General features: G+C 51.8%; 1 protein-coding gene across 1 annotated transcript in view; it reads right to left on the reverse strand.

The window, feature by feature from the left end:
• The window catches only part of SDK1 (sidekick cell adhesion molecule 1), a 530,463-nt gene that overhangs the window by 202,212 nt on the left and 301,843 nt on the right, over window positions 1-26,408 (reverse strand). The window contains exons 7-12 of the mRNA XM_032606677.1: window positions 21,105-21,188; window positions 17,464-17,658; window positions 14,753-14,869; window positions 13,451-13,618; window positions 11,417-11,519; window positions 8,607-8,783 (exon numbers count right to left, since the gene is read on the reverse strand). Of these exons, the coding sequence (XP_032462568.1) occupies window positions 8,607-8,783; window positions 11,417-11,519; window positions 13,451-13,618; window positions 14,753-14,869; window positions 17,464-17,658; window positions 21,105-21,188 (844 nt within the window). The remainder of the gene's footprint in view (window positions 1-8,606; window positions 8,784-11,416; window positions 11,520-13,450; window positions 13,619-14,752; window positions 14,870-17,463; window positions 17,659-21,104; window positions 21,189-26,408) is intronic.

A 26,408-nucleotide genomic window follows, 5' to 3' on the forward strand; every position in this document is an offset into this window, starting at 1 on the left:
TGCCTGTGAAGCCATCTGGTCCTGGGCTTTTGTTTGTTGGAAGATTTTTAATCACGGTTTCAATTTCAGCACTTGTGATTGGTCTGTTTATATTTTCTATTTCTTCCTGGTTCAATCTCAGAAGGTTGTGCTTTTTTAAGAATTTGTCCATTTCTTTCATGTTGTCCATTTTATTGGGATATAGTTGCTTGTAGTAATCTCTCCTTTGTATTTCTTCAGTGTCAGTTGTTACTTCTCCTTTTTCATTTCTAATTCTGTTGATTTGAGTCTTCTCCCTATTTTTTTTTGATGATCTGGCTAAAGGTTTATCAATTTTGTTTATCTTCTCAAAGAACCAGCTTTTAGTTTTATTGATCTTTGCTATCGTTCCCTTCATTTCTTTTTCATTCATTTCTGATCTGATCTTTATGATTTCTTTCCTTCTGCTAACTTTGGGTTTTGTTTTTGTTGTTCTTCTCTCTAATGGCTTTAGGTGTAAGGTTAGATTGTTTATTTGAGATTTTTCTTGTTTCTTGAGGTAGGATTGTATTGCTATAAACTTCCCTCTTAGAACTGCTTTTGCTGCACCCCATAGGTTTTGGGCCATCGTGTTTTCATTGTCATTTGTTTCTAGGTATTTTTTGATTTCCTCTTTGATTTCTTCAGTGATCTCTTGGTTATTTAGTAGCGTACTGTTTAGCGTCCATGTGTTTGTATTTTTTACAGTTTTTTTCCCTGTAATTGATATCTAGTCTCATAGCATCATGGTTGGAAAAGATACTTGATACAATTTCAGTTTTCTTAAATTTACCAAGGCTTGATTTGTGACCCAAGATATGACGTATCCTGGAGAATGTTCCATGAGCTCTTGAGGAGAAAGTGTATTCTGTTGTTTTTGGATGGAATGTCCTATAAATATCAACTAAGTCCATCTTGTTTAATGTGTCATTTAAAGCTTGTGTTTCCTTACTTATTTTCATTTTGGTTGATCTGTCCATTGGTGAAAGTAGGGTGTTAAAGTCCCCTACTATTATTGTGTTACTGTCAATTTCCCCTTTTATGGCTGTTAGCATTTGCCTTATGCATTGAAGTGCTCCTATGTTGGTACATAAATATTTTTTTTTTTTTTTTTTTTTTTTTTGGGGTACGCGGGCCTCTCACCGCTGTGGCCTCTCCCATTGCGGAGCACAGGCTCCGGACACGCAGGCGCAGTGGCCATGGCTCACGGGCCCAGCCACTCTGCGGCATGTGGGATCTTCTGGACTGGGGCACGAACCCGTGTCCCCTGCATCAGCAGGCGGACTCTCAACCACTGCGCCACCAGGAAGCCTGGTACATAAATATTTACAGTTGTTATAAATATTTACAATTGTTATATCTTCTTCTTGATTGCTTATTATGCAGTGTCCTTCTTTGTCTCTTGTAATAGTCTTTAAAGTCTGTTTTGCACTGACATGAGAATTGCTACTCCAGCTTTCTTTTGATTTCAATTTGCACGGAATATCTTTTTCCAGCCCCTCACTTTCAGTCTGTATGTGTCTCTACGTCTGAAGTGGGTCTCTTGTACACAGCATATATATGGGTCTTGTTTTTGTATCCATTCAGCCAGACTGCAACTTTAAATCATAAATCAGTACAATAAAGAATAAACTTGAGCTTGAAATGTTGTCTTGTTTTCTATTTGTGAATTAAGCTTTAAATCAGAAAAGGAACTTTTCTTTCTTTTTTTTTTAGTGGCTTTTAAAAAAATCAGTTTACTGTATGTATTTTTTAAAATATTTATTTATTATTTATTTATTTATTTATTTATTGGCTGTGTTGTGTTGGGTCTTCATTGCTGTGTGCGGGCTTCCTCTAGTTGCAGCGAGCGGGGGCTACTCTTCGTCGTGGTGTGCCAGCTTCTCATTGCGGTGGCTTCTCTTGTTGTGGAGCATGGGCTTCTAGGCACAGGCTTCAGTAGCTGTAGCATGCAAGCTCAGTAGTTGTGGCACACGGGCTTAGCTGCTCTGTAGCATGTGGGATCATCCCGGACCAGGGCTCGAACCCGTGACCCCTGCATTGGCAGGTGGATTCTTAACCACTGCGCCACCAGGGAAGTCCTGAGCTGTTATTTCTATCTGAGTTCTCCAATAATGGAACCTCCCTTGGATTTCCAATGAAGGCCAATATGAAGAAAATGCCAGGATGAAAACATCTTTTCTGCTTCTCCCCATTTCCTGCTGGAATTGGTTTGTTCTGAAACCAAACCAAACCAAAGTTGTTGAAACAGTCCCACCTGAAGACAAGCTAAGAATAAACTTGGATAAATTTTCCAAATAAGACAAGTTTCTTCTTTGTCCCAGGATGGAAGTAAACCCTTGGAATTTCCTGAGTGACAGGGGTGTCTTTGCTATGCATGGTGGGCCCCTCAGGCCAGACCTGAGTTTGTGCTAAAGGTCGCTCGTTGGGGGGCCCCTGCATAGCTCCAGGAGGGGGGTATACACGCTGGAGAGACCGACCATGTATCAGAGGGCTGGGGCTCTGAGACAGTGACATCGGCCTGACCTTCTGATCCCCCGGGAAGTGGAGGGGTGGGCGCTGGAGACGGAGTTCAATCGTGTGGCCAAGGATTCAGTCGTGACCACGTAATAAAACCCCATAAGAACTGGACACCAAGCTCAGATGAGTGTCCTGGTCGGTGATCAGACATGTATGTGCCGGGAGGGTGGCGTGTCCTGAGGATACGAGCTTTGTGCTTGGGACCCTCCCGTTCCGTGCCCTGTGCATCTCCTCATTTGTCTGGTCCTAACTTTTACTCTTTATGATAAAACTGAGATAGTAAATAAGCATTTAGCTGAGCTCTGGGGGTCTCTCTAGGGAGTTACTGAGTTGACAGGGGAGTGAGTCTGTCAGGAGCACGGGGGCCTGTGAGCCCTGGAGCGAGTGGCTGGCGCTGGAGCGAGGACAGTCTTGTTGGGGACAGTGCCCTTCACCTGTGGGGTCTCTGCTAACTCCAGGCACTCAGTGTCAGAACTGCGCTGTAAGGACTTGCCCTGAAATGGAAGATTTTCTGACATGAGGAGGGTTAACTTAGCAGGCTGACAAGGGTGGTTGGGGTCCGGGCCGTTTTCTACGTGCAGACACTGGCCGTGCTCAAAAAGGCCCCCCGATGGCCACCACAGTCTCACTTCTAAGTCAGGAGGAGAGACGTGCAGGCGACCTGAGGCCTTGGAAGCAGATGCAGAACCTACGAGCCTGAAAAGACCTGCGTGATGTGGACGAGACGCTGGCGGGGGGGGGGGGGGGGGGGGGGGGTCCTGAGTGGCACCTTACAGCAGCCACAGGAAGAGGCTCCAATAAAACATTCCGGGGGGTTTTGCCTCCCGGTTGACAGCGAGTCATGAGCCTTTCCTCCCGCCACGACTAGTGATCTTGTCTGCCCGTCCCTCCTTCCCGTCGGTGGTGACGCTCCAGGATCTCCACTCCATCCACTGTCCACCCTGCACACGGGCATCTCGTGAGTCACCGAGTCCTACGTGCTGGACCTTAGAAAGGCCCACGCGCCAGACCCTCTGCTCCGTCCACCCCCCAGCCCTCCCAGAGCCGTCGCACTCAGGCCGCTTGGGACCTTCTGCACTGCCGGGGTCACGCCACACCCCTGCGCCGTCTGCAGCTCCCTCTCCATGCTCACGAGCTCCGTCCCCACACCGGGTGCGTGGAACCGCCCGGCCGTGACCAAGGCCATCACCAGTGACTTGCAGCTCCCTGAGCCAGGCCGTTCCCACCTGTGCCGGAAAATCCAGCTCAGCCTCCAAAGCTCCGAAGCTCAGTCTCTCCTCTGTGAAGACTTCCTGGGCCTCCCTCTTGCCCTCGACGAACTTTGGAGCAGAACTAATCACGTCCACCCCTCGACTCCCTCTGCAGCTCGTAGCCCTTTCAGTTGAGGAAGTCCTTGGAGCAGCTTAGGCCAGTCCCTCTGTCCAGCCCTCAGAGCTCGATGCTCACCCAGGGTGTGAGTCTGGGAAGAGTGGCTTCCGACGTCCCCCGCCCAGTGCTGAAAAGCCACCAAGGAGAATGCCACAGGGCGTGCCAGAAGTAGGTACCTGAACAGCAACAATGGCAGCCCTGAGCTTGGTGTGGAGGGGTGAGAAAAGACTTAAAAAGATTGACGAGACTTCGGAACTTAACAGGCAAAGTGGCCTTGAGGCATTTAGAACAGGAACCGAGATCTAAAGCCCAGTGGTGCCCAAGGACATCACTGTCCGTGATGCAGCTGGAAATAACGAGCCCTCGTCCACTGCTGCCCCAAAAGAGTCCATGGTCGCCCCTGGAGGGTGGCCCACGCAAAGTGTGTTCTTTACAGACATCACAGGACTCAGAGTTGGAAGGAAATTTAGATTTTTTTCCCCCTAGTTCCAGCCTCTCCCCTCCATGGAAATTCCCTCTAGCGTACCTCGTGTCCAATATTACCTGTTTCCTAATGCAAAGAACTTTTTAATATGCATTGGAAGTGTACACTATTTCTGTAAATGATGTTTCGGTTATCTGGAAAATTAAGCTTTGCGAGATACTTGACTAACCCATCAATAGCCGATAAATGAGGCTTTAATATATTCTGAATCCATCTCAGAGAAGCTCATCTAATAGCGGGAGATTGTGTCCTGGCACCTTCTCCGCCAAGTCTGAAAGGAGATAAATGATCAGCCAGTGACTCACAGACAGTGACTTGCAGACAGGGCGGCAGCTGAAAGGCTCTGAGAACAACAGGGACAATGGGGACGAGGCCAGTGCTGTCACTTAAGCGAGTTAAAGAGAAATCACCATCAGGAAAATGACACCGCCATAATATCAGAAATTAACAACAAAACCTGGGCCATAGGGGACGGCGATGAAGCGAGGTGTGTTTGAGAGGAACGGCTTGGGGAGAGGCTCGAGAGAAGGCAGTTGGGACAGTGGTGGCCATGGGGAGCTGCTCTGGTGGGAGAGGATTGGGTAAGCATTTCCTACGCAAAAGCGCTGTCCCTCTAACGCACAAATGACACCTTGGTCAAACCCATCTCCTCTGGCTTCACACTGAGGATGAAGGCGACGGGGGCCTGATAACTCTCGAGAGATGGTATTGAATTGTTCGCTCCTTATTATGGCTTTGTCGGAAGTGGTTTTATTGAAAGAAACCTCTCCCACTGCCTCGGGGTCCGAGTTTTCCAGTCGCTCTCTAAGTCAGGTTTTTCTCTGTACTCCGGGCTCAGAAGAATTAGTCTCTGATCTCAGAAGGAATGATGCAATGCTAATTGGGTCTTTAAATGATTAACAATCAATCCAAAAAGCCTTCGCGCCTGGTCCCTCACAGCAAGAAGCTTTGGGGGTCTGGAGTCACCCCAGAACCAGTTCCTTCCTGTAAGGCCCTAGCAAACTAGCAGGAGAGACACAGCTAACACAACTGGTGACTGGCATTAATGATGACCGTGTGTTGTTAATTTACCAGACGCATAAGGACACCCTCTGGGATTGCAGACGCCTCTCCTCTCGGGGAGAGGATGAGGCAGACGTCTCAGAAATCAGTACCTCCTCGGCGGTACCAAATCCCAAACCCATTTCAACCTGGTAAGTGGAGCAGGGCTTCCTCAGACACTGATGGGGCACCTGCTATGCACCTGGCGCCGTTCCATGCACGGTGGGCTGGCTCCGCAGCAGACAGACACACCTCGTGTGTCAGAGGATGAAAGAGAGAAACTTCCTGGCCCTGGGTGACGGGGAGGGTGCCGCGGATGAAAAGAGGAACATTTTTTATAAGATGATGAGGAACAGTAAGAGCTGTGACTGATTGTCTGCCCTAAGCTAGGCTCCCGGCCAGGATTTACAAACAGCGGTCCACTCAAACCTCACGGCCACCCTTTAAGGTCAATGGCAACGTGCCCAGTTTACAGGTGAGAAAACTGAGACCGAGGTGCGAGGTGACCTGCCCGAAGTCACACAGTCAGGGAGAACCGGGGAGGGGTCTCCAGGCCAGCCTCGCTCCAGAGCCGGTGACCCTGCGGGGACTGTGGCTTCTGCCCGCACGGTGCCCTACCCCCCCCCCCCCCCCCGCCCCGCCCCCGGCTGGCACTGCACCAACTACCGAGCAAACCAACAGGAGAGCTGCCAGCAGGCGGCCTGCTTCTGAAAAGCCCACTTGTGACGCTCCTAATTTCTACATTTAACAAAGTAGCCTTTAACTCAAGTGGGGAGGCTGGGGAAGCAGGCTTTCAAGGTCCTTCGGAAGGACACTATTTAGCCACAAGTACCTCTCAGTCACTCCTGCAACGGGACATTCTTTGTTGTCATCTGAGTGAGTCAGGAAAATGTCCCTGGGCTGGGTTTGTAAGTTCTCCGAGAAGCGCAGAAGACCCTACAATCCCGAGCCGTGACTGTCATTATTGCTCTCGTCATCACTGATGTCTCAGAGTTAAGACCTTATTGGACGTGAGGGTACAGCGCGCTCTAACCTACACCCTTCCCCGCTCACCCTGATTTGGGAGAGTGGAGTGCTTGTTACACCAACAGTTCACAAGGAACCAGTCTTCCAAACCAGCTCCGTAACCAGCTGTACCTAAATTGGTTTGAATCACGAATCTGCAAGTATTTCTAGATTTAGAGATGAGGTGTTTTACCATCACACAAAGCCTATTATTTTATAGATACAGCAACATTTGCTGAAAAATGTATTTTACTTAGAGGAAATCAAATAAGCAAATACTAGGGGAGATGTGCAAATCAGTAGAACATAAAACGTTGTGCAGAATAGGAAGAGTTCACTATATTGGAAGCACACAATTTGGCTTCTGCGGACAGAGTGTTTATGAAATGCTAACACTTATTTATGTGGTACCAATGATGGATGATCTGAGAGTTCTCAAAGGTAGTTTAAAAATTGTGAATAGCACAGCGCGTTATGTGAATTCACTGGTCATGGATGCCAACGTCATCAACAATTTTTAAAAAGATCCCCACGTGAGCTATGGATGGAGGAGGAAAGCCAGCCGATCAGAGCTGAGCAAGGGTTGGACGTCCAGCTCCCGACGGTGGGGGGAGCCCAGGGCACGTGAGCATATAAGGGAAGGTGACCCGGGAGGATCGCCAGGAGCCTGCAACAAACACACATTCATTCAACCAACCAACGTGTATTTATGGAGCGCCTAAGGTATATCAAACACTGCCAGGCACTCACAATGCAGAGCTGTGCCATCCTTCTACTTCAAGAGGAAAGAAGTCGCCCGCGTGATCGGTGCTGACGAGGGCGGAGCAGGTGCTGGGAAGCACGGGAGAGACAGCCTGCATCCCGGGGGCAGGAAGGGATCCTGCACTGATTCCCAGAGGAGGGGCGCGCCCTTCAGGGGGAGGTGACAGAAGAGCCAGGCCAAGCCTTGGAGGCAGCAGAGGCTGAGGTGCCCTGGATGGGGGCCCGGGGGCCCAGGAGGGCAGGAAGAGCCCAGGGTCAGCGGGTCCAGTGGCGAGAGGCAGGGTGGGGAGACCCCCACTGGTCCTCTAGGGCTGAAAGGCAACTGGGTGATCTTTGATCACAACAGGTGACTAACCTCTGCGGCGCACAAGGTCATCCTGGGGAGGCCAGCCTGGAGGTAGAACGGCGCTTTCCCAGGTGCCGCAGCTCCGACAGCCGGCCTTTCTGGACTAGCAGCTGCCCGTCATTAACCCGTCAAATCCCACGCACAGGCTGGCGGAGAGCTGCTTGTTCAGGTATGTGTGGAACAAACACGGGGGGCCCTGGGTGCAGCACAGAGCAAGTGTTTTTCCTTTTCCTTTTTAATTCCCTCGGCCAGGGCCTGGGGATTCAAAGGCAAATGAGACATGCCCCTGTACTCAGTGTTCACAGCCTATTTCAGGGAATGAATTTTGCCTATAGAAGCCTTCCTGCATCGCAGTGGGCAGAGTCCCATGAGAAAGACCTCTCAATCCTCTCAAAGGCCCTTCCTGACGGCCAGCGTGCCCCTGTCGACCAGAGGGGCTGCTGCCCGGCCAGCCCTGCCCCGCTTCTCTAGTTTCCGGTTTTACTTCTGTGCGTATGGGCTGGGGGAACATTTTGGGGGGCAACATTTTTAAAAAGCAGATAAATACATGTCAGAAAAAACACACCGGGTCAGCAGGCTTTTCAGCTTCCTGCCCGTGCGGAGAGGGAGCTGTGGGAGGATGAGCTCGGAGCACAGAGGCGGACGCAACCAGGGCTCCCACGGCCCCCACCCACAGGAAGGCCCAGGGAGAGGGAACGGGGCTCACGGAGAGGCCGCTGGCTTTCCTGGGACCTGGGCCAACCCGACACTGACCGGAAGCTTCTGACGGGCATCACTTGGAAAAGTGGACCTGCTGTCACTTACACACGGTGTGGTAAACAGTCTACAACGATATGGGCTCAATGCGGAGAATGTGATAAAAGGGATCAATGAGGAGGAAAACCAATAATTAAACCATCTAAACCGAGGCTGAACATATTATCATTTTAAGGTTACCAAAAAAACCCCAACCCTGTGAGCGTACATGCCTGAGGCCCAAGGCGGTGGCCTCTGACTGCTGGCTTGCGACCCATCGCGCGTGTTACGTGATGGTCACGTGGGGGAGGGTTGACACTGTGAACACGGAGCAGCCGCGATACTCACATCACCTCCAGGCGGGCTGTCCTGGAGTCGTTCCCGCCCTCAGAGATGACCCCACAGGTGTAGTCTCCAATGTCGCCCGACCATGTCTGGCTAATGAGGAGGGACCCGTCCTTCTCCACCACAACCCTGGAGCTGCCAGATGGGGTGATGATCACGTTGTCCTTCTTCCACACGTAGCTGTGGGTCAAGCAGAGAGTCCTGAGTTAGGACCCCGGTCGCTGATCCTTCCCTGTCTGTTAAAAAGCAAGCAGCTGGGGCTTCCCTGGTGGCGCAGTGGTTAAGAATCTGCCTGCCAGTGCAGGAGACACGGGTTCGAGCCCTGGTCCGGGAAGATCCCACATGCCACAGAGCAACTACTAAGCCCGTGCACCGCAACTACTGAGCCTGCACTCTAGAGCCCGTGAGCCACAACTACTGAGCCCACGTGCCACAACTGAAGCCCGCGTGCGTAGAGCCCGTGCTCCGCAACAAGAGAAGCCACCACAATGAGAAGCCCGCGTGCCGCAAGGAAGAGTAGCTCCCGCTCGCTACAACTAGAGAAGCCCGTGCACAGCAACAAAGACCCAACACAGCCATAAATAAATAAATATATTTAAAAAAAAATAAAAGCAAGCAACTGATGACCTTGTGAGTACAGTAAAAACTGCCAAACTGTGCTCTTAAAAGGGTGATATTTACTACTATGTGAATTACATCTTAAAAAAAAAAGGAAAAGTGACCAGATGTCTTGTCACAATACAAAGATAGATGCTGAAGTTAAAACAGGACAAAAAGACAAGTGCAGACATTCGTCTGTCTTTGGGTTCAGGACGGGGAGTCTGAGGGCTCCTGACCACCCGTGTCACCACTGCAACTGTACCTCCTGCTTCTGCAGGAAGGTCTCTGGGGGACAAGAGTGTAGCCTGGGCAGGGGGCAAGGTCCCCAGGGTGTCCCTGTACACGTTTTCTTAAAATCCAACCATTCTGGGGACTTCCGTGGTCGCAGAGTGGTTAAGAATCTGCCTTCCAATGCAGGGGACGTGAGTTCGATCCCTGCTCAGGGAACTAGATCCCACATGCTGCAACTAAGAGTTCGCATGCCACAACTAATGAGCCTGCCAGCCGCAACTAAGGAGCACACGTGCTGCAACTAAGAGCCGGTGCAACCATAAATAAATAATATAATATAATGTAATATAAATAAAAATGTTTTAAAAAAAATCCAACCATTCTGGCAGACTTAAAACTTCATTTCTTTCTCTTTTAATTCCTTATGACATTTTAGCACATTTTTCTTTTCAAATGTAGACTCCACTAGGAGCCAGTCCAGCCCCTCACTAGTCACGGCTGGATGAGATCAAAGTGCTGGCTTTCCTTTCCCAAGTACTGGACTGGATTTCCAGAATGCACCCCGTTCCTTAAAGGCTTAATGCACACAGAGCACAGACATTTACAAAATTACCGCCGGACAGAGCAGGACTGTCTCCACCAGAAGGAAGTGAATCAGCTGCTCACTTGGGGGGCAGCATTCGGCAGCCAGTGTCCCTTAGGGCCAGGTGCTCCTTGGGGCAAAGGAACCCAGGACAAAGGGTGCCCCAGAGTAAGCCGCCTACTTCCTTCTCAGGAGGGAAGCTCCGATTTTGTCTAGTTAATCACACTAAAGAAGTTACAAGAAAACCACAAAGGTCTGAGGGGGGTTTCTGGTGTGCCCTTAGGGTAGCAGAAAACTGGCTCATGTGTCCTTCGTTCGGTGACACTCCCAAGTCCTTTAGAAACGAATGAATTCCTTCCTAGAATCCTAGATTTCTCCAGGTAATCTCTAACTTGCTGGCTTTCGTTTCTTCGTTTTGCATTCAACTTTCTTGTAACGAAAGCAAACTTGGTTTCTGAGCTCTGGGGAAACTCCAGAGAGACAGGTAGAGGCGTGGAAATTCACGATTTGTCAAACACCTGCCCAGGAAGAGTGAGGAAACAGCTTAGTCTCCGAATCCGGTGAGTAACGTATGTAAACGTCGACAGCCACCTCCCTCTGCTCAGTGTGAAATGTTCCAGAAAGAAGGAGGGCATCTTGATTCTATCATTTGGCTAACTGCATGCCTTTGGGGCTAAAATACTAGGATGACTGCATCTTTCTTTCTAGATTCATTTTCAAGGCTGGTTCTGAAAATTAAAAACTATTCTGAAAGTGGCAGTCCTTTGGGAAGAAGCTCGCCACCGACAGCCAGCTGTGTCTGCTGCCGCGTGTCTACCTGGGCTGTCACGTTCTTCATCACGACCGTCCCCGTCTGAGTCAAACAAAGACAGGTGTCACCACCCACTTCGTGGCCCTTCACGTCCTCTGGGTCCCCTGGCTCCCCGCAGTTTCCTCTAAGTGTGTTAGATAACCGCAGGTGCCTTTCTTCCATGCGGAACTCCCTCTCCCCATGACACACTGGAGCCATCCTTGGAGTAGAGAAAACCCCTCGAGGCTAGCACAGCCCCAGCACAAACACTGCTGAAATCCCATTCGATCCCTCTGGATTTTTCTCTCATTAAGTATCAGCCTCTGACAAGTACGTTTTACAGATAGTGTATTAACCTTGGCAGAAAAATCATGAAAAGCTGTACTGAAGTCATGAAGTGGAACATAGCTCACTGTAAATAATACATAAGGCTGGAGTGGAAAATGGGATTTGTGTGATTAATGATGGAGCCCAGAACTGTAAGATGCTCTAATCAGGGATCTGGGGCTGGAATCAAAGTTTCTGAAATTCTCCCTTCTCATCTCTACTTCAGTTCCCCAGCTCCCAGAATACTAATGAGCCCCAAATGTTGTAATTGACCGAGCTGACCGGAGAGAAGTGCGGGGGTCGTGGGTGGTCCCACAGTGCAGCGTGGCCGTGGTCCCCTTAATCACCACGCGGTCCTCCGGAGGGTTCACGATGGACGTTCGATCTGGAAAGACACAAGCCGCGACTCAGACAAGATTACGTGCCTGAGCGTTTCCTCCCTCAGGGCGTGACGAATTGGTCATCTGACATCAAAACCTCCTAGTTTTCTCTTAGCTCGGCAAAACCAGTGCACACGGAAAGCACCCAGAAACGTTCAGGGAATTGAAAGCAAGCCTGTCCGCCTCCCCCAGCCCGTCTCGGGTCACTCCCGGACCTCAGACACTCCGGAAGGAAACAAGAAGGAAGATGGTATGCAGATGGTTAGCAGGTTCTACACCCTGGATTCTTTCCCAAGATTGTCAACATTCTGGTAATTTCTACCGTCTACACGGCACGTCATGACTTTGCAAAGTGCTTTCTTTTATGCTGTTTCACTTGATCCTCACAACAGTCTTGTGAGGGTTGCGACAATCCTTTTCCCAGTCACCAGGAAGGAAAACTGATACAAGTACAGGGTCTTGCCTGATGCCACGGGGTCGGTAAGCAGTGGGGCCTGGTGCCAGGTGCAGGCCTGCAAGATCGTCCGGACCTGCGGCCGCCCGACACTCCACAGCTGCCAGGGCCAAGGCCCTGGAGACGGCCCTGGGGTGTGTGTCCCCACGCTGCACACCTCTCGGGAGGGCGCCGCTCTGGCACGAGGAAAGGAGACGGAACTTGGAGCCATGAGACTGGGTTCAGGGCCCAGCCCGACGGCTTACCAGGGGGGCATCCAGAGAAACGCCTCTGAGCTTATTAGTTTTCTTGTCTATGAAAGGGGGAGCTGCTACACTCACGCTGGGACAGAACAGAGTAGGTGACGCCTGGGGAGACCCCTGCAGGCCACACAGCACTGCACCAACCAGTCTAGTGCTATTATAATTTTGAATCTCAGCAGATCCACAAAATTTTCCGGTGAGGGACCTACAGAGATGCAGACATCAGTTTTCCACAAGCTTTTAAATTTATGGTTAATTTTGGGGGACACTGGATGAATCAGATGTGGTGGATAGAGTAGACCACCAAATGGAACAAAAGCTCTTTTTCAGTGCTTAACAATATTGGAGGATTTGGATTCATTCCTTTTAAACTTGTGATATTTTTAGAACACCTAACAAATGAGAAAGGGTCATTTATCGAAGAGGACCAACTATTTCATAGGAAACGCTAAGCAGACATGAAACAAAGCACAATCTAGCTTTTCCTCAAGGATGGCATTTTAACAAGTTAGTCACTCAGGCAAGTTAAAAATTCCTCTCCTCGTTTAGATGGCTTTACAAAAATCTATTGGTGAGCACTGACTGTCTCTTGCTTCTTTGAACAAGAATATTTTAGTGATATAGGTATGGATGAAGCAGAGAGAGAAAAGTTTATCAGCCAGTGAAGCTAAACACTTGGTAATCCAATCCTTATGTTCTGGAAGACAATTTATTCTGCATTTCAGAAACCCGTGTTATAGATAAAATAAAGAGAAAGAAAAGCTGGAGGAACCACAAAGATCCTTCAGTTCACTCCTAACATAGAGGAAACATCTATATTTAATAGATGAGGAATGTTTTAGTTGGCTATGATGATAGTACAGAAAAAATGCTTTCTCTGGGATTTTCATCCTGGGTCCACTTTTCTTACGTGATGCTTATAAGATTAGCCAACCTATCAGGTTTTTTTTTGTCTGAGCTAGTTTTGGGGGTCATATCCCTACTCTACTGAGGTTAAAAAGTTAATCTTTTCTCTCTCCTGAAACGTCCCCATTAAATCTTTGAATACATTTTCTAATTATTCTTTTAGAAGCTGAAAAATTAATTACTCAACAGATTTCTCCAAATTAGTTGTAAAAATAATGATTCTCCTTTGATTGGATTAGCGAGTCCAAGGGCATATATTGACATCCCCGAGCACAGATGACACGCTGATTAAACCATTATTAACAGAGAGCTGCACACGGGCTGTGGTCCTTACTCCACACGGTGAGCGTGGCAGACGCGTTCAGGGAGCCCTCGGAGTTGGCCGCACAGCAGGTGTAGTTGCCGGCATCCTGGATTAAGACAGGGGTGATCTGCAGACCCCCAGACTCAAGGAGCGTGAACCGGGGAATCCGCACAGAGCCGCTGGCCAGAATGTGGTTCCCTGGGGACGACAGACAAAACAGCAGCGTGAGACGTGCAATGTTCGAGACGAGGTAATGCTCTGGCCGCACCCAAGAAGATAATGTGAGGAAATAATCAGAAGGAAGCGGAAACTTTATGCACAAGAGTAACCAAAGAAGTTCGCTTTAGCGTTAATTAGAATAACAGAAACCAAGAGCGTCCTAATCGTCCAATGTTGGGAGAGTCGGTTACACAAGTTATGATCCATGTATGTGACTGTTTCCTTTGGGTGACTGATTTTGAGTTTTCTTTATACGTGTATGCATTTGAAAAATTTCTCTATAAAGCCATTATTACATTCTAAATCAGGAAAGACAAAAAGAAAATATATAAAATGAAAGAACCCTTCTTTCTGATTAATCTGTAGGTTCCCAGATCTTTAAAAGCCACGGCCCCAGTGCACGAGTCATACCTTTGAGAGTTGGGAAGCCACCGACTGGTTTTCTGGGAGTGAAAAACGATGTAAGTTTTGACGTTTCACCCAGATACAGTCCACTAAGCATGACCAGCTAATCTATGAGGATGAACCCAACTCAGCCGCGGTTCGTTAAGGACAGACCACGTGTGCTGTTCGTTTAGTGGCAGGTGTGCTGAACGTGTCGACAGGGCTGCAGGGGAGCTGCAAAGAGCCCAAGATGTGACACCACTCTTCACAGGAACTGAAACTACAGTCGGATTAAGAGCCACACATGTCAAGCTGTGGAGGAGGCAAGCGATCCTGTGATAGAGCAACTTTCTTAGAAATGAAGGCGGATGTAGCCTTAACTGTGACTATTACCAAGGAAGCACTCCTTCACTCACAAAGGGGAAGCTGCAGCTGAAATCCAGAGCCCGTCAGGCCCGGGGCACCCGGTGAAGGGCTTGACGGAGGAAAGCACCATTCGCACGGTGTACAGAAATGTGCTTCCTCTTCTAGGCTGTGAGCTGCACGGAGCTTAAGGGGTCTCGCTCGTCTGACCCCTCCCCGTGCCCCTAGCATCGGCCCCTGGTGGGTGCTCAGTCAATGGATTTTTACTCTTTACCGAACGAATGAGTGAGAATAACCGACACCACGCGGGGCCGCTGGGCCCACTTGCTGCGTCGGCCGCGCCCTGCAGCAGGTGCGAGCGCTTACCTCTCCTCCACGCGATGGCCGGCCTGGGAGCCCCGGACACCTCACAGCTCAGGACGGCTGTCGTCCCGTCAGTAACCGTGGTGTCCGCCGGAAGCTGGGTGAAGGCTGGGGCGACATCTAGGCAGAGGAGGTGAACAGTGAAATATTCAGTGTGTCGTCCCTCGGAAACGCTCAAGCCAGCCTGGTGGAGTCATCCACCTGGGCTTTTACAGAACTAATCAGAGAGATAACTAGGCGATGAAAAATGAAAACCTTTCAGGACGACGACAACCCTCCACTACCCGTCTCCCAGGCATCACCATCTTTGTTCACAGCCTGAAGAGAAATACGGTCTCGTGACGTAATGGACACACAAGTGGGGAAGAGCAGGAAAAACTGTTTTTGACCGACGTTAAAGAGAAGAGAGATGTTTATTTAGATAAATCAAACAAGCTGCTTTCACTACGTAAAGAAAAAGGAAAAAGCTAGTTTCTGAATATCCTACATCGTCCTGAAGATGACACTTTGACACTTCCTAGGATCCGTTCTGAAAGTTCAAACGACCAGAGAAGAATTCCTGGGGGGAGCATTGGGTCTTCCTGTTCACGGGGGACTGCCCGGGCCTCCAGCTTCCAGCAGCCCTGAGTCAGACCCAGGAAGACAGCGGCAGCTCGGGCCGGTTTGTCCGCTGACTCGGCGCTACTTTGCGAAAGATTAAGCCGGAACCCCTGAGTCCCAGCTGTGACCTGCAGCGCCCAAATCCTGTGTAGGGGGTCCCTGGGGTGCCTGGGCCAATGCCCCCGGGGCAGAAGCGGGTGGGCCCAGTGGACCCCGGGGCAGCCGCCCGCCTCTGCCCTCCCTCCCCGCCGGGCGTCCACCTCTGGTGCGAACCCCTGGACGACGTGGGGGCCCCCCGACTGGTCTCTTCCGCTCGTCCCCTCACCGTCCCCCCACACCAGGTGCGGAGGCCCTCTGAAAGCTTCAGACGACGCCCGACCAGTGCCCATCTCAGAGCCGCGAAGGCCCCGCTCGCCCCCTTCGTGCCCGCACACACCTGGGCCGGCCCGTCCCTCCACTCATCTGTCGGGACCCTGCAGCTCCCACCTGCACCGTGGCACGCACCTCTCCGAGGCCGTGCAGGGCAGTGTCCTCCACACCTGCAGGCCTCAGCTCCAGTAAGAACCCTCTCATCTCAGAGAACCCAGCCCGCTGCGCCCGCCCTCTAACGAGCATCCCTGGCCGCTCTGGGCCTCGCCTAGTCTTCCTGTGTAGGGCCCCCAGCGTCCTCTGCCGTCTCTCCCCTCCCCCAGGACCCTCCGTCCTGGAAGCACGAGACCCTCTCCTTCACAGCATCCTCTTAGCTCTGTCCCCGCGCCTCACGGGCCCAGAGTAACTGACACAGACGCTCAATAAACGTTTGTTAAGTGAACAAATAAATATTGATTGTTTTACACAGTATTTTTCTTTCATTAAAAGTACTTTAATTAAAAAAACATCCATTTTGCCAAACCCTGTACTTACAAAACAGATATGCAGCGTTACCATTATCACGCATTTATTTGTTCACTCTCCAGTTGTCACGGTAACCAGGTTAAGTAGCACTTTCATTTAGATTTCCAAACCGATCCCCCTAAGAACCCTGTGAACTGGGCTGGTTGGTTCCATTTTGAAAAGAAAACTGAGTCTGAGAGAAATCGGGTGATCTGCCCTGGGTCTCTCCGGAGAGCAGGGTCTGCAAACCACCAGCCTGGGCCTAAGCCAGCCTGTCCCTGCTTTCGTAAACGGAGCTCTGTGGAACAGCCACGTTTGCTCAGAATCGTCTGCGCTGCCTGCAGGCTACGACAGCAAGGTGAGGAGTAGCAAGGGAAACCACGTCCTTCAAAGGCGAAAACAGGCACCATTTGGCTTGTTACAGGAAAAGCTTGCCCATCCCTGCCCTACAACAGCCACTATTCCAAACAGGCTGAAATAATTCTAACTGATCAGAACTCAGTTTCTGGCTTAAGTCCCCAGTATTACCTCCGCTGCTTGAAGCGACACTGGTTTCCGATGCTCCACAACGGAGGGGAAATTTGACCCCCGGCCACGGCTGGAGGAAATGACCCCTAGTTTACCAAAACATATGCGTGACTATTTCAGGATCGCGTCGGTCCCTTCCTACTTCTGGCTGACGAGAGCCACTGGCCACGCACACGCTGACCAGTTTGCTTTCTCCGATGGCTCTCAGCATTTTGCTTCCAAAAGGGCAGACGTGAAAGGTAGGGTTCCCTAGTCACTAAATTCTACTTCGTTTTAGAAGAACAACATTGCAACGATGGGAGATTAAAGAGAAAACCCGCAAATATAATAAAAACCTTTACCTTTACTTCATTTTTCAGAGTGCCAAAGTATTTCTGTTTCTGGGACAATAAAAGCAAGTCACGAAAGAACTATAATTGTTCAATAAAACTAAAATAGAGAATGAATATAAAAAATGGAGAAAAGACCCAAAGAAAAAGACTCGGGATGAGATGCTGTTCACTTAACCGTCTTTCCAGTTCTGTCCAGGAAAATGGGGAGTGTGTTCCTACGTTTCAGCAAAGCAGTGTGTTCAAGGGCTGGGAAGGTCGAGGCTCCAGAGGGCCGGGGGAGCGCCGAGATGGGGGTGCTCGGGCTGGACGGACACTGGCGTTTTCTGCCATGTCCGTGGGGCGAGGACTGGGGAGGCCGGCTCTGCGGGGGGTAGTACTCACTGGTGACGTCCAGGTAGGTGTAGGTCTGGACCTCCCCGCCCTCGTTACTGGCGAAGCACTGGAAGATCCCTGAGTCCTCCGGACGCAGCTTCTGGACGCGCAGGCCTCCACTTGCCAGCACTTGGTATCGAGGGTTCTGGAGCTTGTTGATGGAGACCGCGTCCTTGAACCACCGGAGGGTGGGACGAGGGGCCCCTGTGCAGAAGTGAAACAAAAATCATTAAGCTTCGAGAATTCCTTACGTGAGGGCCAAATGGCAGTATTTCAACGGGCATTTTCTCATCTAGTCGTCCCTCCAAGCACCCTGTGAGGCGTCATTTTTCTCATCGTATGTGAAGACGGGGAGGGAGAGGCCCGAAGGGGGCGGTGTGGGGCAGCTGCAGACCCTCCCGGCTCTTCCCACGGCCTGTGCTCTTGTCCAGACGGTTCTGGCTGCGACTGACCTCAGGCAGGGCTGGGAGGAAGGTCTCTGCCTCTGCCTCTCGGGCCCGGCCCGGGGAAGGGTCACCAGGGCGGAGAGTGTGCCACTCGGCAGAGCACTTAACCCCGCCTTGTCCCTGCAGGGAACAAGGGTCACAGCGACCTCAAAGGTGGCTGTGAAGGTTAACCGGGTCAGTACACGAGTACCTCCTGGGGCCTGGCCCATGGCGCGCGTTCAGCGGACGGCGCCGCTCGCTGCTCGTCGTCACAACTAAGGCCAGTGCCAACGCGCACCGGCTTGGCAACAGCTCCGTCTAAGGAGCGGGATATCGCTGACCACCCGCTAGCGCGCCGTGCCGGGGCAGTGAGTGGTTAGGTAAAGGAATAAGCACGGGAGGAGCGGGATATCGCTGACCACCCGCTAGCGCGCCGTGCCGGGGCAGTGAGTGGTTAGGTAAAGGAATAAGCACGGGAGGTGCATCTGGTTCAGGCTGGGGAGACACGAGAGGTCCAGGCTGTGGCTGCAGGAAGAGTCACCTTGGCCCCCGACCCTGTACCCAAGAGCGGAGTGAGCTGAGATCACAGCCAAGACCTCGACCAAGAGGGCGAGGGTCACGCTGAGGCCTAGGGCCCAGCTGCGCCTCCTGGGCGCCCCTTCCTCATCCTGATGATGTTACGGGGCAGACCTAGGCCTCCAGGCCGTGAGACTGGAGTTGCTCGCGGTCTCGCCACCTGGAAGGAGGTTGAGGCTGGGGTCGGATGGGGCGTATGCGGCGGACAAGGTCACTGGGGCAGAACCCAGGTTGTCGATGAAGGGACTGTCCTTAGTCCCGGAGCACGAGGACCTCTGTTGCTCGTCTCCTAAATGGGTGTGGTCAGTGCAGGCGACCAGGCGATGATGCACTATTTCCTGGCGGCCTCACTGCGTGGGACACACCGGGCTCCTCCTCTTGGTGGCTTTCCCGGGAGCCTTGGGGAACCAGCTGAGGGAAGACTGCTTCCGTTCTCCTTTCCTGAACCTGAGCAGGGGCGGGTTACCCAGGGAGGGTGGACAAGAGAGCCCGTCCAGGGAACGAGACCACGGCACTCAAGACAAGAGTTCTGGGCTCCGGGGGGCACAGTGTGTTTGTTGTGGCCCTGCGGGAAGTGCAGAACGTCTGGGCTTATTTCTAGATCTCAGATGGCGCTGTGCCTCAGTTTCCCTAAATAGAAAATGAATTTAAATAAAATATCTTGATGTGATTCATGCTGAAAGGCGCACCCAAATCCCTTGACGTAAGATGCTATGTAGGTATAAGGTGTCTTCCTTAATAAATAAAGTTAATGTCGTGGAATATTTCAAGAGAATGTATTCTCAGATTCTGTTCTTTGCCTAAATTATGCTTCCTGTCACTTTTCATTAAATCAGGAAATTAAAAAAAAATCCATTGCAAGGTAAAAGCATAAGCAACCATGTAAACTCTCATAATCGCAATCGCATGATGTGGTTTTCATAAAGAATAACCACTTCACATGCTGCTGTAGCTGCACCGTCAAAAGAAAGAAGTAAATTATAGGATGGCAACGCAAGGCTGAAAGAGCCGTTCAGCGTATATTTATCGGCCTGTACTTAACAAGCGGTTTACTCTGCGGATATCATGCCGGAAAAGCAACCTCTTGTCAAGGGGAGAGCCTAACATTGCCATTTATTGAAAAATAATTGTTAGTATATAGGGGAACTAGGAGTATATCTATTTTGGGGCAATTTAATGTCATAAACAGGAATCTTAGCCCCACAGTATTGTAGATTCTCGTTTCTAAAATACAAGCGCTCTAAATATTTCGTGGCTTCACTTTCACAGAGTTGTTGGCCTTAAAAAGCTGGTGTTCATAGAGAAGAGAGAACAATGCAGCAAAGATTTCCACTTGAACTTCATAGGACTCTTCTCCTTCCTGTCTTCTCCCGCCCTGAGCCCCGGCAGCGGAGAAGAGAAGCAGAGCAGGGATGGAGACTGCACCCTGGGAGCTGGCGGGACTGGGAACCAGAACCAGTAAAGAAATGACTCTTCCGGGCGGGAGCAGCTGTGGCAGAGGCTCAGTGGATGGAGGGGAGGGGAGGGGAGGGGACGGGAGGGGACTCTTGGCCGGACGCCCCTCTCTACGCTGACACTCAACACTGTCCTGAGTGGCACTCACACTCCTTCCCAGAAATGGAAAGCGACCTGCAGATCGGTGGTATCTGTTCCGAGTCCCAGGGCCTTGGCTCGGCTCTCGGGGTCCAGGCCTAAGCACTGGCTTTGGAGCTGGTGCCTGTGGGTTTGGATCCCGTCTCCACCAACACGTGGCCCGAGGCAGGCTGCCTGTCCGGGGCTCAGTGAGCAACGCCCCGGTGCCAGACCGCGGGCGGAGCTGAAGGTGTCTCCTTCATTGTCCTGACTGCGCCTCGAGCGCGTTACTTAGCTTTGCTTCTTAAGGGGTGTTTTCCTACGTATAGAGGGACGTAACGATCGCTCTCTTACGCAGCTGTCATGAAGGTTTACAGAATTGTTAGGAATCCTCGCCCGCCAAACTCTTAGAAGAAAAACCCCACCCTTAAGATGAACAGGTGTTAACATAAAGGGTCCTTTTCCTTACTTGACAATCTCCAGAGGACTCGTGACGTTTTGTTTGTGAAATCGCGGCAGACAGCCGGTCTCTGTCGGGGCGTTTAGCGTAACTACTTGCACGCTGGACACGAAATGGGAACAGGGGACAACGAGGGGTGGGGGGTCGAGGCTCGGGACGAGAGGCAGAATTCCCTGAGTAACAAAGGAAAAGTCGACTCCAAGCTGAGAGGGTGGAAACATAGAAGATTTCCTATCCGAGAAGTTGGAACGATCTCTCTTCTCTCGAGTGGGCGTGGTCACCGGTCCCGCTCACCCCACGGATGAGAATGAACTTCCTGCCGCAAGTCTTAGGGCTCTTGCAGAATCAGAGCCTCTGAAGGGAGTCAAGGGGACAGGACTTCATCTCCCTCTGTTGGGACGGACAGGGTTAAGGCTCCCTTGCTGTTCCCTTGGGTAAGTATTATCATCCCCGCTTTGCAGGTTACACGCCCAGCAACTGAGTTCCACTCCACGCCAACGGCCCCGTTTCTAATCACCACAGTCAACCTGTCGCTGTCCAGAGGACGGCTCTGCCCTGGAGACGCCATTTCTGTTCCTACACCACGTCGCTGCTTGCCCTGTGGCTCCCGCACTCACCCATGGCTCCGCACACGATGTCCACGGTTTCTTCTACTTCCACTAAAATCCGACTCTCAGGTTCCGCAGTAAAATACGGTGGCTCTTTAAACAAGAAAAAACCAAAACAGCCCGTAAGCCAAAGAGGTATATTTCAGAAGACCCTTACAGCCTACAAGGGTTTGAGCTCCTTTTAAAAACTATTTTTGAAAACTTCATTAGTTACCACCGTGCACCCAGACTCAGAATTCGGTGCGCAGAGGCCAAAGGCAATTTACAGTCTAAGGTTCTGGAAAGCAAATTACTACTCAGGGCACTGGCTACTTTTCAGTTCACGGGCTTGAATAATGGAGTATCTTAAGTCACATTTTAGAAGGACCATCCCGTGAGGTTCATAAAGGTTTATATTTACAGCACAGTATTTTATAGTCTAGTTTGCTTCAGTATCTAAACTAAACAACAACTCGTGAAGCATGTTAAATGAGCACTGCAGACAGGCGCCCGGCCTGTTTCAGGGAACGGGGCAGCCTATGAACATATTTTTTAAAGTCTTAGCAGCTCTTCTTCTCCAAAATATAGATTTAATACTTCAGTGGAATGCAAAGTAATAGCTAAGAGAAGAAGAAAATGGGCCTCTCGTCCATCTTCAGTAGCAAAGGAAACCCAGCCACTCGCACAGCTCCAGACACCCTGCTCGCCTGCCTGTTCAGCGGCAAGACAAGCGCGGTTGTCTGTATTAAACGATGAATCTCCTTGGAGACTAAACTGCAGGATTTTTCTCAGTTTATTCAGCGGGAATTCAACGGTGGCAAGGCCAAGTTCGAGGAGTATTAAGGTAGTAGTGATGTCACTATCATGATAACAAAGGGCCGTTGTATTCACTTTCTGTGTGATAGTTTCTGGGCGCTGTCTTCCAGAGTGGTTTATTTCCACTGTAATTGTGTTGAATGTGGATACTATAGCTTGGTTATATCTTGTATTGACTGTATCGTTAAAACAGGGTGGGACCTAAAAGACCAAAAAGAGAAACGAAAACTTAGCATTTCAAGGAGATGATTAAGGAGACAAGGCTGAAGGTTCCTCGCTGGAAGCAGTCAGGTATCCATCCCGCAATTACCTGCATCGCTCAAGCAAAAACAATCTGCTGAAGGAACCAGTCTGGCTGAGGCCACGGCTGCAAATTCACTAGATGGAGGCAGACGCTCCACTTAGGTGTGTGTGTGCAGAGACCAGGCCTCAAGAAATACTGCAGAGATCCCGTGTCTCTTTTTCAAGCTGGTCTTCACTGCACACTCCCTCCTGCGTGCACATTCAGACGCGTCTCGTTCATCCCTAACAATGACGACAGCGCTGCTTACGCTCTAACTACACAGCAGCTGCACCCTGCCAAGGCCCCGGTGCGCAGCTCACGCCCCATTTTCATCAGCAAATGCTGAAGTTGGTATCTACCCCTGTGGTCTGGTTAAAGGGATGTGAGGGGAATGGAAAAGAACTCAGTTAAAACATCAACATCTGCTGACGGATTACGGTTTTCCTTTCTTAAACATTTCATTTTGAGATCACTGGAGAGTCCCACGCGTTTGTAATAAATAATAAAGAGCCCTTGTGTCCCCTCAGCTGGGACATCTTGCAGAAACTATAGTCCAACCAAGATACTGACAGTGAAACGTGTAGCCTATTGTATTCAACGTTCCCGCCCCCCCCCCCCCCCCCCCCCCCCCGTCTCGGTTGTACTCGTGTGTACGACTCAGTGCAGGTCTGTGCACCCACACCACCGTCAAGATGCAGAACGGGCCCAGCACCACCGGGGTCCTCCACGCTGCCCTTCTGTAGCCATGCCCACCCCAAGGTCCCATCCTGAACCTCTGGCAACCATGCATCTGCTCTCCATCTCTATAATTCTGTCCTTTCAAGAACGTTATATAAATGGGACGATACAGTATGTAACCTTTGGAACTGGCTTTTTCCACGCAGCATACTGCCCTCGAGATTCTTCCGAGAGGAGTCACACTTCGGTGGGAAGAATCCATACCTATAGATATGCTCCACGTCTACAGGACCAGACAATTCCCGAGGCACTGATTACGGAGGCTGTCTGGCACCCTGGCCGACGTCCTGGTGCCGCTGTCCCTCGTCCTGCAGTGCCCAGGTCTTCCCCAAGTGCTGGGGGGGAAGCCCCCAGGGTCAGAGACAAGGGGCCCTCCTCACATGGTGACCCGAGGCTGGACCGAGCTGACTGAAGGCCTGGCTGTGGGGCTGCAGGTGCCTTAGGGACCCCCGGGCCTGCTCGGGGCGGCTCCTCTGCGAGCGCCGTCAACCCCGCCCGGCCAGTTCCCCGGGGCGCCCGGCACGGGCTCACGGCTCCATATCCTCTGTGGCCCTGAGCTCAGAGCCGCCAGGCTCCCTGGGCACGTCCCGCCGGGCGGTCTGCCAGAGCTGGCGGAGCGCTGTGTGTCTCCCCCGCAGCCGACACCCAGGCAAGTTTCAGTGGCCAGGGAGGCCAGGTCTGCTCGCTCACGTACTGGTTCTCCTGCCTCTTCCGGAAAGCCTTCCAGGTGCTGAGCACTCAGCGCAGCCGTGGGGCGGCCGAAGCCCTCACAGACGCACGCGGCTTCCGACGGTAACGTCATCTCTCCCACGTCCGCACGTTCCCACTTCTCTCCCTGCTGACCCCGTATTCCAGCCCAACTCAGCAGTGCCCTCGGCTACTTCCGCGTACACTTGTCTATAAGGAGAACAGTGGGGGAAAGTACCGGGCGGTTCAGCCAAGAAAGACCGAGGTGACTGGTGGGGAGAACCTGCTATGAACGAGTCATCCCCGCCACGGACTTTTCAACCACTTAATCTTCAAAGGGCAAGTGCGCGTCTTAGCTCATCGGCAACCACTCTGTCTGGAAAGGGTACCCTGCCCACGCAGGCGCACACTAGACTTCTAAAGAGTTATCGCAATTGCGGCCAATAAAACCGGGGACTGAAACTAACACTTTCACCTCTTTTGAAACAATACGAAGCCGTCAGGAAAACGTTCTCATCCCGTGTGACACCGGCGTGTTAAGAACAGGCCAGCCACGTGGGCTGTCCTCCACGCGTCCCCTGGGGGCCACGGGCAGCTCCTCCAGTCCGCACGGCAAGCCTCCAGTCCCCCGACCTCAGAGCTTGAGGCAGGGATACCTCCCAGGCAGCCCCCAAATTAGGATCCCTCAGGCTCTCCTGCCCTTGATGCTGGGCTCTGGCTCCTGCACCATCCACCCCCCAACCCCGGCTCACGGCACAGCCCGGAGATGCCCCCTCTGCCGTCTGCCCTTCTCCCAGAGCGGCCATCTCGGGAAGCGGCAGGGCCCGTGGTGTGCCCTTGACTCGCCACTGTCATCCATGCTTGCGTGCCTTTGTCCACTGGGGTGGGCGGAATGCCCCCAGGAGATGTCCAACCCCAGTCACCGGTAGCTGTGAACATGCTACGCTACGCGGCAGGGGGACTCTGCCGACGTGACCGAGGTCATCGACCTAAAAACGGGGAGATGATCTCAGAGCAGCGGGGCGGGCCCAGTCTCATCACAGGGACCCCTAAAGGCAGAGAGCTTTCTCCAGCTGGCAGCGGGAGCGACGGCAGGAGGGGAGGCCAGAGACCCACGGTGTGAGGACTCGGCCTGCTGCTGGCTCTGCAGATGAAGGTGGCCACAGCCAGGGATGCCGGTTGTCTCCAGAACCTGAGAAAGACCCACCAACAGTCAGAAAGGAAACAGGCGCAGTCCCACAACCGCATGAACTGGGTTCTGCAGCCCCTGGGTGAGCCGGGAAGTGGATCCTCCCAGGGCCTCGGGAGAAGAGCCCAGCCCAGCCACAGCCTCGGTTGCAGCCTTGGGAGGCCGGGAACCGTGAGGCGACACATCTGTATTCTTTTAAGCTGTTGAGTTTGTGGTCCTTTCTCACAAGAGCAACACAAAGGCCGTCACTGGTCCTGGCTCCTCCCCGTGGACCAGCCTTTCTCAAGTTGCCTCGTTGGCAAATTCATACCAATCTGCAAGGCCGGTCCTCGTGTTCCTTCTCCTGGAGTCGGGCTGGCTCTGCCCCAGCCACGTACCCCGTGGGACCGATGACCCACGTCTGTGTGATGCGCCCACCATGCTGGAGGCTGCTTCAGGGAAGAGCGTGTCTTGGTCATCTCTGTGTCTTAGCGCCTGCCATCATTTCCGAGAAGACACTTAGAAACCGCCCACTGGAGAAGAGAGAGAGGAGACGCCCACAGACTTTAGGACCCTGAAACTCCTTCAGGGGCGGAGACACATCTAACTCCTCTTCGTGCCACCCAGGCTGGTACTCCCACTGGGTGCCTGGCACACGCTCTGCGCTGGTGAATGACAGGTGGGTGAGCGGAGAAGCAGAGGACGGCGGGGGAGCCTGGAATTGGACGGCGTGTACAAGCGTTCACACCCTGCTCCCCAGACAGAATTCCTGCTCGTCTCGGGGCACCAGGAGCTGCCGATGCTGCATCCAGGGGCAAGTCACCCCAGCATCGCTTGAGGCTTGTCTCATACTTCCTTTGGTTTTAAGGAACAGCTCTGTGATAGCTCTTTTCTGAGCTTTAATCAGTGGTAAGATGCCATACGGTAAGTTCTACAGTTGGTGATAGGATGCCGATAATTCATTTGGGTGCTTCTACTATGGGTCGTATGTGAAAACTGTAAAAAAAGACATCTTGGGCTTTTCTTAAACCCATGTGAACGAGTTAGCAGGCAGGTCCTCTGTGAATCTCCACGAGAAGAGGACTATATGCCCCCTGCAAGATTCTCTTCTGATCCGAATTGCTGTGAAAGCCCCTCTCCTGCCAACCCCAGGGGAGCCCCCTCACCCCCCGCCTTGCTGAGGGTCTAAGCACTCGCCGTGTGCAACCATAACAGCCGCGTGAAGGGACTGCCTTCCGCATAAGACCCTGGACGCCGGGACCAGCACAGCTTCGGGGAGGCCGACTCAGTAAACACCTCCGTGTCGGGTGGAGGGAAGGAAGGAAGGAAGGAATCTGGGTTGCAAACAAACGTCTAAGAGATGCTCAGTCTCAGCTCTAGGGGAACAACTTCTCCGTAGCGGTGCTGCTATCAGCAGAGAGCTGTTACGGGTAACTTGTTATTTTCATAGTAGCTCAGATATTGGAGTTTCTGCATGATGTATGTATAAAAAATCAGAACAGACTTGAGGTTTACAGAGAAAGCTCTGTACAAGTGTCATGCCCACCCACCCGAGTTTCTGAGCGGGGGTGAAGGAGGCATCGGGCAGGACACGCGTATGCATGGCCGCGCTGTGTGTGGGACCAGATCCGTCACTCTGGAC

Source organism: Phocoena sinus, chromosome 15 (genome assembly GCF_008692025.1).
Source record: "Phocoena sinus isolate mPhoSin1 chromosome 15, mPhoSin1.pri, whole genome shotgun sequence".
NCBI lineage: Eukaryota > Metazoa > Chordata > Mammalia > Artiodactyla > Phocoenidae > Phocoena > Phocoena sinus.